General features: G+C 35.3%; 1 protein-coding gene across 11 annotated transcripts in view; it reads right to left on the minus strand.

Annotated features, from left to right (window-relative positions):
* Positions 1–17,949, minus strand: part of PARD3 (par-3 family cell polarity regulator) — a 477,274-nt gene that overhangs the window by 154,622 nt on the left and 304,703 nt on the right. For 7 of the 11 annotated variants that reach the window (XM_067291891.1, XM_067291889.1, XM_067291887.1 and 4 more), the window contains 4 exons: positions 16,839–16,989; positions 8,656–8,845; positions 3,461–3,612; positions 2,300–2,344 (listed from right to left, as the gene is read on the minus strand). In XM_067291891.1, coding sequence (XP_067147992.1) covers positions 2,300–2,344; positions 3,461–3,612; positions 8,656–8,845; positions 16,839–16,989 — 538 coding nt within the window. The remainder of the gene's footprint in view (positions 1–2,299; positions 2,345–3,460; positions 3,613–8,655; positions 8,846–16,838; positions 16,990–17,949) is intronic. The other 4 variants (XM_067291888.1, XM_067291881.1, XM_067291882.1 and 1 more) reach the window with 3 other exon arrangements.

Genomic DNA, 17,949 nt, shown 5'->3' on the forward strand with positions numbered 1-17,949 from the left:
CTTCTGTCTCTGTTAGACCAGCCCACTTTCGCAAAGGCACAGTCTGCTTTCAAAACACATTCTTAAAAGACATAAGCAGTGAGTCAATCCATTTTATCTTAACATCTGTGCCAGTAGATTTGATAAATTCTTCTATTTCTAGTTCAATTCATACAATAATGGAGCAACATTATGGTTGGGCAGGGGAGTGGGAGAGGAATAGAGCAAGCAACTGCATCTGCTATCAAAAACAGTTTAGTTTTGCTTCCATTTCATAAAACTGAGATTATTTTAAAATGAAATAAATGTAAAATAAATAAATAATTTAAATAAATCCACTGTGACTCTTTTTTTTTGCATTTTTACAAGGTGTACATGGGGAAAACAAAAACAGATAGAACTATAATATGCTTAAGAGTCAATAAATAAGCCATGCTCAATTGCTACTGAATATACTTCTAACCTCTCGAATGAACTGTAAACACTGCAAGGATTAGGCAGTTCAAGTGAACTGTAGAAAGAAAAATAATTAAAAATCTATTATAGTAGCTGGTGCTGGTGAGATCTACACTTTCCTCTTCAGCCAGTATTATTAAGCTGAACTTCGACTATAACAGAGTTTGTTTTTACTTTTCCTAAAGTAAATATATGCTGAAATTTTCTGGTTTCTAGAGTTCATTAAAACATATCTCACTACACATTTGAAGCATTTTTTTTCTTACGAGCAGACAATTTTTAAGCCAAAATACAGTAAGTGGTTTGTTTAACAACCCCATTCATCTTCAGTAATGGGAGAAAGCCAGTGTTTATATACAAAACCTGGTTAAAAGCATGCAAGATAAATAAAATAAAAGTACAGTAAAAGGTGTTTTCCTTTTTTCCAGCCACTGAGCTTGCTGCACACAAAATATGTAACTGCTTTGTCCAGATGGTTACGGTCATACTCTTTAACCCAAGCTGTCTGACTTGTCTCTTTATGGAATTTAATCCAGGTGTTACACATATAGAAAAACTATATTCTATAAATACTACCAAAAGCACTATGCACTTTTAAATCTAAGCATCATATTTTTTTATTTTACATCATTCTAGTTCCATCCCATCCCAATAAGCAGACCAATAAGAAAACGAAAAATAATTTACAATAAATTTTAGTCTAGTCTGTAGCTTCCTTTTGTGTGAATAGTACTCAGTGGTTAAGGGAGCTCCCAAGCAGTGTTTCTTTCCATAACCATTACCACAGTTCATACATTCAAGCCCTGATGGCTCTAATCTTTTCAAGACATTCATACGTTTTAATTTCGTGTACTCAGTTTGTGAAGCTGCAAGTCTGTGGCCATATTCTGCAAGATTTTAAGACTGGAAGTTCTAAGCTAGTTTAATAAAAAAATTATTTTTTCAATTGATTAGTTATAGCTCCTCAGTGTTCTTACACATGTTGTAAAATGTGGTTAAACACAAGCAGTTGTGAACCATTAATCATAAATTCTGCATCGAATACCCTACTCCCCAAATCATGATAAAATAAATAATATTTTCAGGTTAAAAAGGTGAATTGTTCCTAATTAGAGCTAAGTAATGTTTTGGTGTCCTCTGGATCTAGCCTAATTAAAATAGCATTCCAAGGGTCAAAAGCTAACTTATATTAATAAATCATAAAGGTTCATAATCACAGCTGGTGCATTATTTTAATTACTAATAAAAATATGCTTTGAAAGCTATTTCTCATTATCATTGTGTGAAACATGTAACAATCTATGGTGTGTGGAAAAGATTCTATTTACATATTCTTTTGTTTTGCGGTGATGCTTGGGTTTTAATTCCAAAGGCAAATCAACGTGCACTAATAACCTTCAACTCAACTCACAATACGTATCTGATGACCACTTAATGCAAAGATAGCAGTTTTGGAATTAAAATAACTATTTTCAAGCATGTGGTTAACGCCGTAATAGCCAAACATGCAGCTCTTCTACTTCATCCCTCTGTACATTAGAGTTTGGAGCTAGGAGAAGATTTTCCAAGATTTATTTAAAAGGACAAAAATTAAAACAGCTGTGAATATTTATGAGTCTGAAGTGCAGAAGCAGGTGTCTACCTACAGTCATATGTATGACCTGTTTGGATATACTACCCTAGATATTTATCTCTATAGAGAATTTTCTTTTTCTGTACAACTTGATTATTCACAACAATAGAAAGCAGCCATGCAAGTACTGGAATATTCATGTTTTCATGCAATTTGACTGGCAGTTCTGTAATTGTGGTAAGCTGCTTTGACCAAGGTTTCTATAGCAACAGCCTTACTGTCAATTCTTACCTGTTTTCTGGTCATCCATTGTACTGAGCTTAGTCTCGTCAGCTACTGTTAAAAGGTAAATGTATAACGGTTAGCCCAGTTAGTGCCCATGCCCCACATGCACCCAACATTCCCATTTTCTATATACTTTTTAAAGTTAGGGAGGGCCTTAGCAATGTCATACTTCATGCAAATAAACTGCAACAGTAAGCAAACATTCTGGATAGAAATGGCAGCAAACTAGTAACCTTCATGCAGTGTCAGTCATGTTCACGTCACAGGCAGCTACAATATGTTATTTACACGTTAGCACATCACAACTAGTCAAGACAAGTGAATACCACCAACCTTACTGTCCTCTGAAGAAGGTGGTGGATTAAGGCTTGTAGTTAAGATATTTACAATTTTTTACAACAAATCTTACTATATTTTATTATCCTAAGTACTGAACTTTGTGTGTGTGCAAACAATCAAAACTCTCTGTTTAAGACTACTAAATTCTGAAGTGCAGAATCTAAATTCAATGACAGAAAAATAGATGGGCTTGTTAGAAACTGCTTATGCTCAATTGTTTTATCAATTAAAAAAAAAAACCATGGTCGATTGCCTTTCTTAGTTGCTGCTACTTTATAGGGCTTCAGAAAAAACTATAAAACTTGGGTCTCAGCCAGAAGTCAGATTAGCCCCATTTTCTAATTCCAATTAAACTCTTCATCTTTATTATTATATTTATTCATTTATTTATTTATGCATCTTTATTATCTTAATTAAAAGCTTTATACAAAGTGAGATACTACCAAGGATCTTTAAGGCTAATTGTATTATAATCATGAATTAAGAATAATCCTGTCTATCCAGAACCACAGCATGCTACATTTTAAAGCAGGTATTCTACATGGGTTGCTAAACACACTTTTCACCTCCATTTTAGTAAATAGCTTTTATATTCAGGTATAATCACATATCCATAGGGCTACGATATTTAAATGTATGGACATTTACAAGTGGTAGGAACAATACACCGGCCGCTTGGCCCTTCGTGTTGAGAACACTCTATTTCACCCCAGCAGACATTACGTGCAGTAGTACTGCACATAAACGATGTGTTTAGAATTACAAAATCTATATACTTACAACATTAAAATCAGGTTCAAATAAAACAATCGAAAAAATATCACTCACTACCTAGATCCATGCTTTTGGATTTTCGTGTTTTAACAAACTCCAACTGACTGGCATCTGAAAATTGCTTTGTACGCTTTTCTGACATGCTCTGGCGTCCAAAACCCTCTCGCTGGAAGGCAAGCACTGGATCAACATCTGGACTAAGAGTGCTGTAGGAAGGGAAAAAAATCATGCAAACATTTATCAAGATCACACAACCTTTCACTCTGCAGAGAAAAGCATTTGTTTAGCATGTGACTTCTACCAACAATAAAGTACACAGTTTTAAATAAACCACTGCAAGTAGGCAGTTACACACATGATGGATTTGTTTTACCACATCAAGCAATTCTAGCTAAAAAGCACCAAGAACTTCACTTATGAACTTTAATGAAAGATGTATAAATCTAATGCAAAGCTATACACATTGCCATCAGTATATGCAAGTCCAATACTAGAATAATCTGAGGGAGAATAAAACAATTTATTTTTCCTCATGAGAAACACACGTATTTTGTTAATAACAAATGATCAAATCTATTTTCTTCATAATGAAACAATTTTGTAAAGCATAAATAGGATCTGTCCTGTCTGAAGTCCACAGACATATACTGAACTTCTTTAATTAAAGACTTTGCATTAAAATTTATCTCCATATGTGATATCACTTGCGAATTTTTCACAGCATTTAATGTTTTTAACCTGGCTATGATAGGAGAACATATTTTTTTTCACTTATTACTTCCTGAAGAGCAAGTATTTGCCACAATGGTTCTACCACTAAAATAGGATTGGATTCAGTTTTGGTCTCTTCTGAAGATTTCTTCCATGACCTTAGCTGAGTTACTCAAGTCTTTAGCAAACAGTAATCACAGTTCCACCATGCTTCATCAGAAGCATTCTGAACAGAGATTTACTGGCCAAATGGTTGGTCAAATGTTGGTAGAATCACGAGTGCAAGAATGCCAGCAAAATTAGTTTGGTGGGCAAGCTAAACTGCAAGCTTCCAATGTGAAACAACGGGCACTTGTCATGTTCAAAAAACAACAACCAGCACCCCAAGAATCTCTCTCTAAAAAAAAACAAAAAAAAAAACTTTGCAACATCACTTACAGATAATAAACCAAGCAAAAGCAAATTCACACATAAGTGTGCATCTGACTTCAGGAACGAGGGGGCAGTACTAAAAACAGCCTGAAGGCAAGTCCCAAAAATTTAGATTTCTGCTTTATCAGGCACAAAAAGAAATCAAAAGTGTAAAATACCCCAAAACAGGAGTATTTTGCACCATCTTCTCCATCCAATAGGAAACATCTCTCAAAAGACATTCTCCTCTTAGATTGTTGTCAAGATAAAAAAAAAAAAGCTAAATATTTTGAAATTGAGATCTCTAGACCAAATATAATTCAAAATGTTGTATACCTACGTGTTTTTGTTCAGTACATTTCAAAAGAGTTATTTTCTATTGTAAGGGCTAGGTATAATACAGATCTTGCACCTAGTGATAAATAGGCAAATAGCAAATTTCTGTGTAAACTGACTTAAACTTTTAGATTATGTTATGTATGACACATACTATAATTTATAAAAGCGTTTTTGGATCAAGAAATACCTGCATATTACACACAACAATGAGTAGAGGTAAGGAAAAGTGTCCAAAGACATCAGCTACTAGAAATGATGAAAATCACTACCCACATTCCTAGGCAGCTTAGAGAAAATTCAGTCTAGTAGCAACAGATTTACAAATAATAAGATATGTGCATGTGACAAGTACATAATACTTAAACGAGAGCAGGATCAGAGCTTATATGAATAAAGTCAATGTCAAGTGCCTTTTGACTTTAATATTTCTGGCTCTGGCTCATAATGTTTTACATTTAATTACTGCAACTATTTCAGAGATGTCTGCACAATTTAGCAACGTTTCCAAGCATATGCTTAAAGGGTCTGTTGAATCAAAAGCCTGAACCAAAAAATAGCTATTTAGTCCTCACACTCACTCCCACAAAATAGGGAAAAATTATCATCTCCATACAATGGAAAGATAAAACAGACAAGACATATATATATGTACTTATTGCATCTGCAGCAGTGCACCTCGTAGCTGAATATGAACCGTCCAGGTTTGCAAACATACTCTGACTGACTCAACCGAACTTACAGGGTTTCAACACCTTTCATAATCAGATCATAAATGACTTTCCCAAGGCCACACAAGAGTTTCTGGCTCACTACTAGTCAACATAATCTCTGAACACTAGAAGAATATTGTTGTACTAAGTGAGAATTTTCTCTAGCAACATCCATTAATACAGCTCATGTTAGTTAAAGATGACCAGCTTTATCTTGCTGAACATAATGTATCACTTGTTATTCAAATAGGGTGATTTTCTTAAACTATCTGTTTTGGCTCTCTGCTCCTTTTTGCACATGAGCTTGCCCATGTATCTACTCACTTTAAGCTGCATATATAAAGATCCTAATAATGCTGAACAGCATTTCCATGTAAATACAGCCTCCACATATATATTCATTCAAAGTCCTAATAACAAAATAAAACTCAGAAGTTGAATCAAACTTCAAAAGGATACCACAGATTAGCAAGAGAACGGCATGATCTGAACGCAGGAGAAGCTATCAGAAATTCTGGGCATCAAATCCCAGCTTTTCTACTGACATCCTTTTTAAGGGTTTCCTCTGAGTTTCCCTTGTCTGCACTCATCATACCTATCTCCCACGCACAGTTATTATAGGCATTTTTTACTCTACATTTGCAAAGCATCCTGAATACTAAAGGCGCTGTTTAGCACCACGAATTACACTCTGCTATCACTAATTCTCATACCTTTTACACTACAAATATCAGAGTCCTATGTAGTGTCATCAGTTTTCATGCCTAGGTTTATTTCCAATATTAATGACCCAGAAGTGTGTTTTAGTAGTTAAGAAAGAGGCAGATCACAAAAGTTTGAATACATGTACTTGGCCCAAAAGTGCCCAAAAGCATCAGTGAAGATCCAAAACTGGAAAAGCCAATGAGAACCGAGGAGTAACTAATACCCCCCAAAATGCCTCATTTTAATATTTTCAACTACCTTAAATTCACCTTCTGTGTTTTATTAATGCAAGTCATTAAGCAATGCCAAACACAATTTACTATATTCTAGCCCACTAAACAAATAAGATTTCTGGAATGACAGCTGATCCTTAAAAGAATGTAACCGTCTTCTGACCCTCAATGTTATTAAAATTCCACTTATTAATCCTGTCTTATTGCCCCTTTGTTTTCATAACATTTTCATCAAGGATTAGGGAGATATTGTCAGGCTGGAAAAGCTTACATTTTCTTCTGTGATTCAGAACAGCTGCCATTCTTGTTTGGATAACCCTTCATCCATATTCTTAGTTTTACCCTTTGTGCCTTCCAGCAAAATCATACAATGCACCTTCATTTTACAAGTCTTCTTTCATCCATTAGCAGCAGGAAATTAATGCAACAATCTACTTCTACTGCTATTTATTTTTTTACAAATAGAATACATTATATAGTAAGGTGCTATACTGATCTATTCTTTTAACTGCAATTGTATCTGAAGACCTTTACAAATTCTTATAAAGATAGAGGTTTAAAGGTTTTGAGCATGATGAATTCCACAGTATCTAATCCCTATTTTCTTTACTGTTACTGTCATTTTCAAAGTAGTATATGAATAGCAAGAAACGCTGCAAAAGTAAATGTAAAAGCATCTGCAGGTTTCAAATGGGCTTTTATTTTGTGCTGTAGGTTTTTGCTCACATTCGGCTAAAAAATTCACTCAGCAATAAGCTATTATGTGTGGTCTTGAGTACTGTTCTATTTAAACATCTCCGACTTTCAGCTCTAAAAGCTTTTACAATAGACAGATGGACTTTTCAAGGGCCCAAATTACAGGTATGACTTTTCCAAGAGAAGAGCTGCAACATTAAAAAAAGGCAAATGAGGATGAAAAAAGTTACTTTTTAATACAACCATTAAAACGGTGTTTAAAATACAGAACTCAATTCCTGGGCCTGATCTCAAATAAACTAATATGAAAAAGAAGAAGCTGACAGGTGCATATCATCAGACAGGTGCTATTCCTGTTTTATTAAGATATCGCTGACACATTCATAACAGACCCAAGAGACAAGAGAAATATGAAAATTCAGATACTTCATGCCATTTGTGGTAATTATCTAGCTTTAAGAAGTGGCACTGTACAGAGGTGGGCTTGTATTTTGCTATTACTATAGATAGTTACAGGACTTGCAAATTAAATCTTAGATCTGTACTAATTGTACTAACTGAGCAATAAACAGTATTTCTTTGCCAGGAACATAAGCAAGTCAATAATGTAACTCAATGCATTTCTCATTAAGACTCTCATATTAAAATATATAGAAGTAATTAGAAAGTCAGCCTAGGATTCACAGAAATTATTTTTATTATAAATTAAATATATAAATTTACTTTTCATATTTTAAAAAGTGGAACTACTACAGTATACTGCCTTTCCATGATAGTTACAAACCATATTATTATACATAAGGTATCACTTCCTGCATAATAAAGAAATCTTGACTAGTTCTTGTCGTACAAGCATTAACACTAATAGTGCAACACAAAGAGCTCCTCTGATTTCTAATCAGATTTTAAAATTACTGCATGTTATTAGGAAAATCAGTGAAGAAAATAGAGGTCCTAAAAGGATCCTAAATATATACTGGAATACAAAAATAAAATCTTTGTTTAATAAAGTTAGAAATATATTTAGAGTGAGATTTATAAATTAAATTTTCTGACTAAAATTCATTTTTAATCTTTCATAACCGCAAGTGTTTAAATTTAGCAAAGCTTTTTACAAAAGCTAACTCAGCTGGCAACTGAATTAATATTACACAATCAAATTAACACAGCTATATGCTGATTTGGTGTTAATAACAATTAGTAACATTTCCACAAATGTGCTTTCAGACAGCACAAAACTGTGCAACCAGAAGCAAAAAGTCTAACAAATTATCTGTACAGATTCACTTATTGAAACGGGGGCAATTACAAGTTTGAAAATAGTGTAACCTAAATATGAGGACAAAAGATGAAGATTAATATTAGCAGCAGCCAAAAATTAAACTAAAGAAAAAGACTTAACCGCAATCATCTATTGTTTGCTTCCCCTAAACCATGCTCTTACCAGTCTGTTGACTCATTAATTGTGGCTTTAGCCCATCCACCAGCATCAATGGTACCAAACCCAACATCGTCATGGGAACTGGAAGACGACTGGTCAGAGAGATGTGGAGGGAGTACCGACAGCCTGTCATCCTCGATGATGACTGTGTCATCTTGGGGCATGTTCACCGTTGGAGACAGCTGATATTTACCTGAACAATAAAAGAGAGAAAAAGACAAAAACTAAATAATGGCAGAGAAAGCCTTGAATAATATATAACCGCAACTGATAAAATGTCATGTCAAACTACCATGCTACTGATAAGAGTGACACAACACAGATATTAAAATTAAACGTGTCTCACTAGATATGCGTCTTCCTATGCAGAGGTCTGAAAAGCAACATATATCAGTTGTACCTGCAGCCTACTGCAAGAAAACAGTATCTTCTCTTCAAACTCTTCTGAAGTGATGAAGAAGAGGAGAAATAAGTTCAATGAGGGCTGACAAAACTCATCACCCCCCATGATCAGACACTGCCCAAAAGACATTTGAAACTTGTTTGACTACTATTAGAAACTGGGAACCATCTTATAATGCCCACACAAAGTTATGAATTGTGAAAGGTGATGAGAACTCACAGCTAATGCCAACAAAAGAAAAATCCAAATTTGGAGAATGGTTTATTCTTTCCTTTAGAAAATAATCTACAGGCACCTTATAGGCTTCAAATGTAGATGTAAATATTTTACTTGAGACATTAAAAAAAAAAAAAAAAAGTCTGTCCTCATTCTCTTCCCAGAAAAACTCAGTAAGTTCTGACACTGATGTTAAAATGGTCAAGTTAGAGCCATCGCATATATGAAAGAGACATAGTAAAGAGTCAAAATTGCTCTTCATTCATATGCAGACTTCATTGGGCTAATTCATGACAGTAGCAGTTAAAAGATGATATTCAGAGGATGCTTACAAACTAGTAAAATACTGTTTCCAAGTAAAAACCAGTTTCAATATGCATTTAAATATTTTACACCCAGTATCACTACTGCATTTAGAGTAGTTAATATATATACATAATCATATTTTTCAGTAATTATTTCTATGCATAAAATTGTATAACAGTTTTCAAGCTGCTGAATAAAAAGCAGAAGCAACTGTTAAACCTATAGAAAACTTTATGCCATCAAAAAAGACTTAACAGCTATAAAGAATGCAAGAAAGGACAACATTTTTACTACAATGCTTTGTAACACACTTATGGTTTAAATTGAAAACCTCTGTTTTTCCCTATACATGCATGAGGCATGGAGAGAGGAGAATGGGGATTATACAATATTATTTGGAAGAGGGTAGAAATATAGAATGATTCCTCTTAAAATTTTAACTTCAGATAAACACTGGTTATGTCAGTATTAAGAAACACTAAGCTAAAACTGCACTTGTTAAAAGGAAAACAATGATTTGCAAACTGGAAGAAAATTGTTCAGTTATTTGAGGCAATGGTGAATTAAGTGCAATTCCTTCATGTTAGCTGCTCAAATTTTTTTCTGTTATAAAATCTGTACAGAATCTCTTTAAAAATATTTTTTCCTCCTGGATATTGATGCCCAACTTAAAAATTGTCATTTAAAGTTTGGCCTTAACTCTTACTACACTCCACATAATTTCAAATGAAAGATCATGACATGGCATGACTTTTACTACTGGAAATGTATTATCACACCAAAACAACTAGTAAAATTGTCACATGTCATGAGGAGCATACCACTAGCTTAATCAATAGTTAATCTGACAACAAATTGTATATTATTCTAAAACTATGATGCACTGAAGTAACAATATATAACAATATTTATATTTTCATAACATTAACTGCTTATGTGGCCACATCAAATACTTTCACACTTTATTCTTAATGCAAATATGGAAAAGTTGTAAGACTGTATGGAATTAGGGGAAACAATTTCCCCCCTCCCTTTTTTTTTTTTTTGGAAATGTGTGTCAGCTACTGTTACTTTCTTTGCATGTAACTATTCCAGAAAAACCTTACACATAAAAAGTAATTAGCTAATTACCACGCTGCTAGCTAAAATCACTGCAGCACTAGATAATACATTCTGTATAGTTTTCCAAAGGGGGGAAACCTGGCTTCAAAAGAGATCTTTTAAAAAGGTGAAAGTAACTGGAAGAAAAAGGTACTGCATGGCAAACAACTCATCACTGTCAAAGTGAAATGAGTGTGTTCAGTTTGCATAACAGCTGATTCTTTGCCCAGCAATAGCTTCTTTGATGGACAGGTTAATGTTTAGCCTGGTAATGTACTTCTTTCCAAACATAATGCCTACAAGATTGTTAACTGTGTAGTTAATAATGTCTCCAAAGAATTCATTGTGAAAAGGTATAACCTTATGGCATTCTGCAGATTGAACTTCCCATTTGAGAGGCTAGAGTAATTCAGTAACATTTTTAACTTTTCTCTACCCTTCTTTATATCCGACAAGGGTGAAGAGTGACATTTTAATAGTTGCTTTGGAATTAAGCAGAAAAACCATGTGACATGCCTATGTTTTTCACTGCAGATGAAGCTAAAAACAGGTAAAAGGCTTCCCCTCGAAAGCAGGCTATTCGACGTATCTCAGCACGGGAGTCAATATGTCCTTTGTAGAGAGCTCAGTTAAAGCAGACAGAAAAACACCCTTGGCGAAAGTAACTCTGCAGGTGTTCTCAGAAATATTACAAGGAAACATCAAAGAAACTTCAAACCCAGTAAGCATCAATATATTGCGACTGATCTACAAATCTGAGGCTTTGCTCAAGCTGTCTACAAACCTCTCGAAGACAACAATATTCTCTCAGGCTAAAAAAGTTCTATTTAATTTAGAATCTGAGTACATTTGAAGTCCAGTTTGGCCTCTATTCATTTGACTTCAGTATGGTAATCTGTAGTAATATGTAGTATTTTGGATGGGGTAATAAGGAAGGCAAAACATTTTCCCTTTCAAGCGTGTCACATCTCAAGTGATGAGGCTCAAATTTCTTGCAACAACCAATCTAAACCCTAATGACCAACCAAGGACATGGTAAGAAGGCACCCAAAAGCTTCACATCCGCCTGTGCAGAACGAAAACGCAAAATCTCAGAGCTCCCATACCAAATGACTGGTCTCCAGCTCTATGAGGACTTTTGACTTAGAAGGAAAAATATGCCAACCACCAACTCCTCAAACTTGACTTGAAAACAGTTTGGATTTCAATTAAATCATGTAAATAAAGCTCTTCAAAATAACTGAACATATACACTGTAGAAAGTGAACAAAAATCCCACTCACAAAGGACCCAGCTAATCCAGGTCCCAGAAAGTCCTTTCAAATCTTGGAAACCCCAGAAGTTTGGTTAAGCTCTTTGCTGAAATAACTTGGTTCCCATATTAGACTGCATTTGGAAGACTAAGTCATCCTATAATATCTGGCCTGGTTCTTGTGCTTTTGCTATTGCTCTCTCTTTAAAGAAAAGTTTAAGAAGAAGTTCCAAACTTTTTTTTTAAATCTATTGAACATCCTTATAAGGAATACTCAAATCCAAGTGTTACTTTATTACTGATTCTCCTGAGCATTTTGACATTGTATGATTCTGACCAACCGTACACTTCAAGCTTCTTCCACCAGGAACTAGAGGGCCCTTCTTGCTCTGACATGCCAAGTGATTCCTTACTTGCCAGACCAAAAAATCAGCAGCTGCTAGTTTGTGATGAATAATGAATTATTGAGCATACTAAAATATTGTCACTCAACCCCCCCAAACTTAAAACACTTCCATAGAAAATGAAAAATGTGTAGGCAATCTCAAGATAAAGCCTTGTTTCCGCAAGTATAGAAGACAAGAAAATAATAATAGAAATAATAATAAAAGATAGAAATAATAATAAAAGAAAATAGTTACGATGATAATGATAACAGTGATAAGATAGTCCTACAGGAGCGATACAGAGAAATGTGCAGTAAGAAATTAGAACTTATCCAGATTTTCATTTATTTATTTTTTACTAACAGTATCTTTGTCCATATCAACATACTGAGTTGTGGCAAAATGTCCATGGATCCCCACATCATCTAATTTCTCAAGTTAAATAGAAGTGGGACTGGAATTACTTGCATGGGGAACATCTAAGGAAAGCCAGTGACACTGCAGAAAAAGAACCAGCAATTTAGCAGTATCTTTATCTTCTACTTATTTGAAGTAACTCCAAGAACCAATCCTTAAAATGGACACACTAATGAAAGAGCTATCATTTGGTTGTTAATGCCTCGATTCTGTCCAGGCTGAAGATGGATCTGAAGGCGGTGCTCAGAATTTCCCAGAGCACCATAGCAGACCACCATGTTCTGAATAAATTGTTAGTTGGGGAACTGCACTGGGCTTGTAAAGCGTAATTTTCATTTAATTGGCACACACCCTCTACATCTCCTGCTTTGAATTTTTCCGTAGTGCTTTCTTCTGATTGTATCCCAAAGACAGCAATTACTTATGTAGAGAACAAAGTAATCCCTGTTGTGTAGCGAGTATCATAGTTTATGTTGTTCTGGGGGATCCTGAAGGATGAAAAGTAGATTCAGTGCAAGTCATTGGTATTCTGTGTACCCCCGATAAATAACTTCTGTTTAAGCACCATTAGCAACAAAACCTGCCACCTTCATAAGAAAATATCAGCAACTAAAAGAAAAGGATGAAAGACGACTTTGTATTAAGCTGTTTGTTCAATAAGAATAATTTATATAGATAGCAGCTATGTATTTGCATATTGCAAAACCCAGGAGCATACTGGATGATACACAAGAAGGGTATATCAGAAACAAAGACTTGAATTTTTAATCATGTAGCCAAACAAGCTAGAATAACACAATTATTATTTTGAATGTACTGCAAACTGGCTACGGGAAAATATTAAAAATAAATAAATAAAAGGAAGGGTTTATTCTAACCATCATATTTTTAGAACAGAACACCCAAAGTGTATAAAGAGAAATAGCCTGGTCAAAACAAAAATATTAATCCCTGAAAACAGAAAGAGGTATTCTCTTCTCTTCTCCCTAAAAATTTTTCAGTGAAATATTAATAGACAAAAAAGCATAAGAAAATATATAAACTAGTAGTAATCATCATCATCTAGAAAAGATCTACATAAGAATAATCAGAAACTTTTAAAGTTTCATGTAGCCCTCTTGCAGTAAGCAAATGTTTCTCCTATAATTTAAATAGTGTTCTAAAATTGATATTTTATTCCCGCTCTCACAACAAGGCTCTGACAAACAAGTCCTGCTGTCAGTTATGGACTGAAAGAGCAAGAAAACAGTCTTAAATACCTTTCTTGAAAATTACATTAGATGTATTAAAAAAAACCCAAGTCATTTAAAAGTGGGCTTTTGTTTTTTCCCCAACTTTAAGAAATGACTGAGGAAAGCGGGGTGGGCATTTTCCAAATCTTGAGATTATCACTTTTGAATAGGGAAGGGAGAAAGATCAAAGCCATCAATTTTATGACACAGTAAAAGGCAGAAAGACGGGAATCCTTCACACATGAAATCCAACTGTGACCTCCTTGCCCCAAGGTAGCAAGAACACTAAAAGTTTACATTGTTAAATCCTCTGAAGGCTAAATAAAAAGTCACCAATTGGCTCAGGGAGCCCTATGACACAGGACCACTAGATACTGGGAGAGTACTCAGGGGAACCAGTATGGCCTTTTCATTTGTCTTCATGGCCAGACACAGTACGCAAAAGAAAGGACCTCCAGTTTTACTCATCCAGACTGTTCTTATGACTAATCCTGGCTTTTAGGTCAATTTTCAAGACAGGAAGATGTTTATGAACAGTCACATAACACCACATATACATGCTTGGGAAAATAAAATTTCTGAGATTTTTTCCATTATAAATGCTAATAGGACCATAACTCCATTGGACAATAAAGACTGAGTTTTACAACCTTTAGCTATTCTAAAACAAACAACTGCATATATCTGCGTAAATGGGTAACAATACATGTGTTGTACAGCCCTGCAAGGAAACACACATGCAGCAAGACAACAGAAGTTTGAAAACACTGAGATTCTACTTTAATTGTACTGAAACCTTCAGAAAGATTAAGTTACTAGAAACCTAAAAATGCTACCTAAAAATGGATTTAAACATTACAGCTTTGTGAAGCTGCAGTGATTGCAGAAGATAATGACTCAGTACTAGAAAAAACGGTTTTCAGTTATGCTGGACTACATCACATTTACTATGTGGTACAGGCATGATTTGATCTTCCATGTGCTTCCAACTATATCATCAATGGTTTTAGGTCACAACCATTTTAAACCAACTTTCTACAGAGTTCCTGGTCTCTCACAATAATACGGACTCTGAAGAAATCAGAATGTCTATTTCAGACTACAAGAAAAACAAAAGGCAGGATGGATTTTTATCCCCTATGCATACATTGTGGAGGTAACCAAAAGCATTAGATTTTAAGAGTTTTGGAAAGGTCTTTGGCTTTTTGTTGAAACATCAGTTATTGGCTACTGCTAAAGGAATGATACCAGATTTGATGAACCACTAGTTTGATTTGGCATGGCAAGTCCTGTGCTTCTGTGATGTGAAATTACACTGCGTTGCTTGACATGTGTGCACACAGACGCTCTCCAGGTCTGTTCTCCCATCGCTGGACAAGGTGTTTAAGTGATAACTCATTAATACTTATATGAGTTCTACATGTAAATCCTCTGCAACACTGATGGAAAAAGCAGAAGTTAGTGCTTTTCAAATATTTTATCTAAAACCCTGAAACTATATGAAAACTGACTAGTCTCTTATTTGGGAAAATAGTGCTAAAGACTTCAGATTATTTTATCACTCCTTAAAACTTTCAACAAATATAAAAATTTAAAAACTATTTTTCTTTAGGTGTGTATGACTGGGTGAAAAAGTTTCATACTGCTTTGATACTCTGGAATGTAGTATTTCTTCTGATTTGCACAAAATGTAATGCAATAGAATAGAACATGATATATTTTTCATTACTGCTGCTCAAATGCACACACAAAGACAAAAAAAAAGATGAATTATCCTAACAGCAAAATTGTGGATTTTCAGAGAGTTCAACAACATTGCTGTTTTGTTACTGAACAAAAAATCCCAAAAGATAAAAATTAAAAAAACAACACACACGCAGCAAAATATATATGCCAACTGTTAACTGGAAAAAGCACCCAAATCATGGACTTTCACTTTCTGAAGCTGAAAATCCATCTTAAGGAATTCAAAACTAAATTCAGTCTTGCTTCATATCAAGTTTATGGCAACAGCCTCTAACATAGTTCATGGGTGTCAAGGACACTAGAAAAGCTGCAGATTTAATGGCTGTATTTTATGTTTTAAACTTGCAACTCAAGCAAGCAATCACAGTTTCTTACGTCAGGTGCTATTTTAATCAAACCGCTTTTTTGGTTTTAAATTTGAAAATCCTTTCAAGCTAATCCCTTGCTAGTCAGTAAATCCGACCACTCCTGTGGCAAAAAAAAAAGTCTTTATTACCTAGATCTGTACATAGAAAGCTGAACTGCTGCAGAGCAACTGCTAATAACCTCATTATTAACTGGGGCCATACAGATGGTATGGCATGGAAGCTAAACAAAGTATGCTTAAAATAAGTCAGGAGGCTTTAAAATTGGTGTCCTGCAAAGCAAAAATTCAACAAAAATAATGAAATACCATAATAAGCATAAATGGGTGCAAGTTTTCATTAGTTATTGTTGCATCAGTATGACTGAAATAGAGGAGAGCAAATGCTGAAATACAATTATAAATTCCTTATAGAAAGACTCATTGACTTTTCATTTGAATAAAGACTCAAAATGCAGACTAGAATAATGAACAATTTATTGTCCCAGATCAGATGCTGAAAAAACATGTTAAATGCTCCTGTTACTTGTTCCATTACCTGCTATGGGATATGAAATTCACTTTATAAATCCATTTATTGACATTCTTTCTCACATTAAGCTATCTAGAAGACTTCTGTGGAACAATTTTAAGGCATGTTTTAAATTGGTCAGTGCAACTTTCATTTTCCCTGCTTCCCACATGAATAATACATTAATCATCCTTCAATGAATCACAGACAGGATAAAGCCCAGGTATGATTAGCAGAGTTCATTTGACTCACCCATTATCCTACTCAGCGCAGCATTCCTTGTGGGCGATTCGCTGAGACCCTCGATCCCACTGTACAGAGAGTGGGAAATCCTACGTTCCCTGTCATCCAGTATAGTCTCTATAGGCAGCTCTGGCCCAGAGGGGCTCCCAGGTGACTCCAACTGCATAGAGAGAGGAAAATCAGTGCTGAGCGTCCATTTAGCAGCATGGGGGAACTATAACAACTTGCCTAAGGCCTAGACCTGTCTGGTCACCAAATGAGCTTGAACTTTTCGCCCTGGACCAATATAATTTGCAATGACAGTTCTGCTTAATGACCAACTTTCTATGCCACTTTGTGCTGCGCCTCCCATGGTGCCCTGTCAAATTTCAAGTCTTTCAGCAGGAAATTGGTGGGGAAAAAAAAGATTGCATTTTGGTGTCTCTGTTGCACCATTAAACAGACCATTTGGGTTTTTGCAATATTATTGGGCAGACAGCTGGGCCATCTTTCACACGCTGACAGCCTGTCAGAACAAGACTCCTTTCAGAAGCACAGCACAGGAGCCCCTGTTGGAATTGGGCTGCTGATGGTTCTTGAAGTGGTACGTTTTCCTTTCAAATGTAATCATCAAGGAAACCCCCATGAAACCCCACCACATATATTAGTAACCAATACACAAACACTCAAAGGTTTTGTAGTTAGGAAAAAAAAAAAGGGGCTTCCCATTAATTTTTTTTTTTTTATGCTTATGAGGAATTCTTTGCTCTGCCTTTCCTGCCCTCAGGGTAAAGAGATTTCACATGCTTCCTTCAGTCGGGAATTTTCCCTGATTGCTGCTACGACTGCAGCATTCTGTCACTTTCACAAAAATCAGAACTGGCAAAACTCTACAGGCCCTGGGAATAGCAGGTCCCTGCCCACTACACATCGAGGCAGGCCTCCCTGGGGCATTAAGAGCCAAATCAAGTACGTACTGGAGAAGCAGAGAGAGACACGTTGCTTGGCCACGTAAATGGGGGAAAAGCCTGCACAAATAGTCCTTCGCCTGCCCCAGGGGCCCTCCATCACCAGACTCCTCTGAGCGACCACCTACTTCAGCCTTTGTGGAGTCTGGTCACCTCTTTTTTCCGTGTGTATG

This window comes from Apteryx mantelli, chromosome 2 (assembly GCF_036417845.1).
Source record: "Apteryx mantelli isolate bAptMan1 chromosome 2, bAptMan1.hap1, whole genome shotgun sequence".
NCBI classification, from domain to species: Eukaryota; Metazoa; Chordata; class Aves; order Apterygiformes; family Apterygidae; genus Apteryx; species Apteryx mantelli.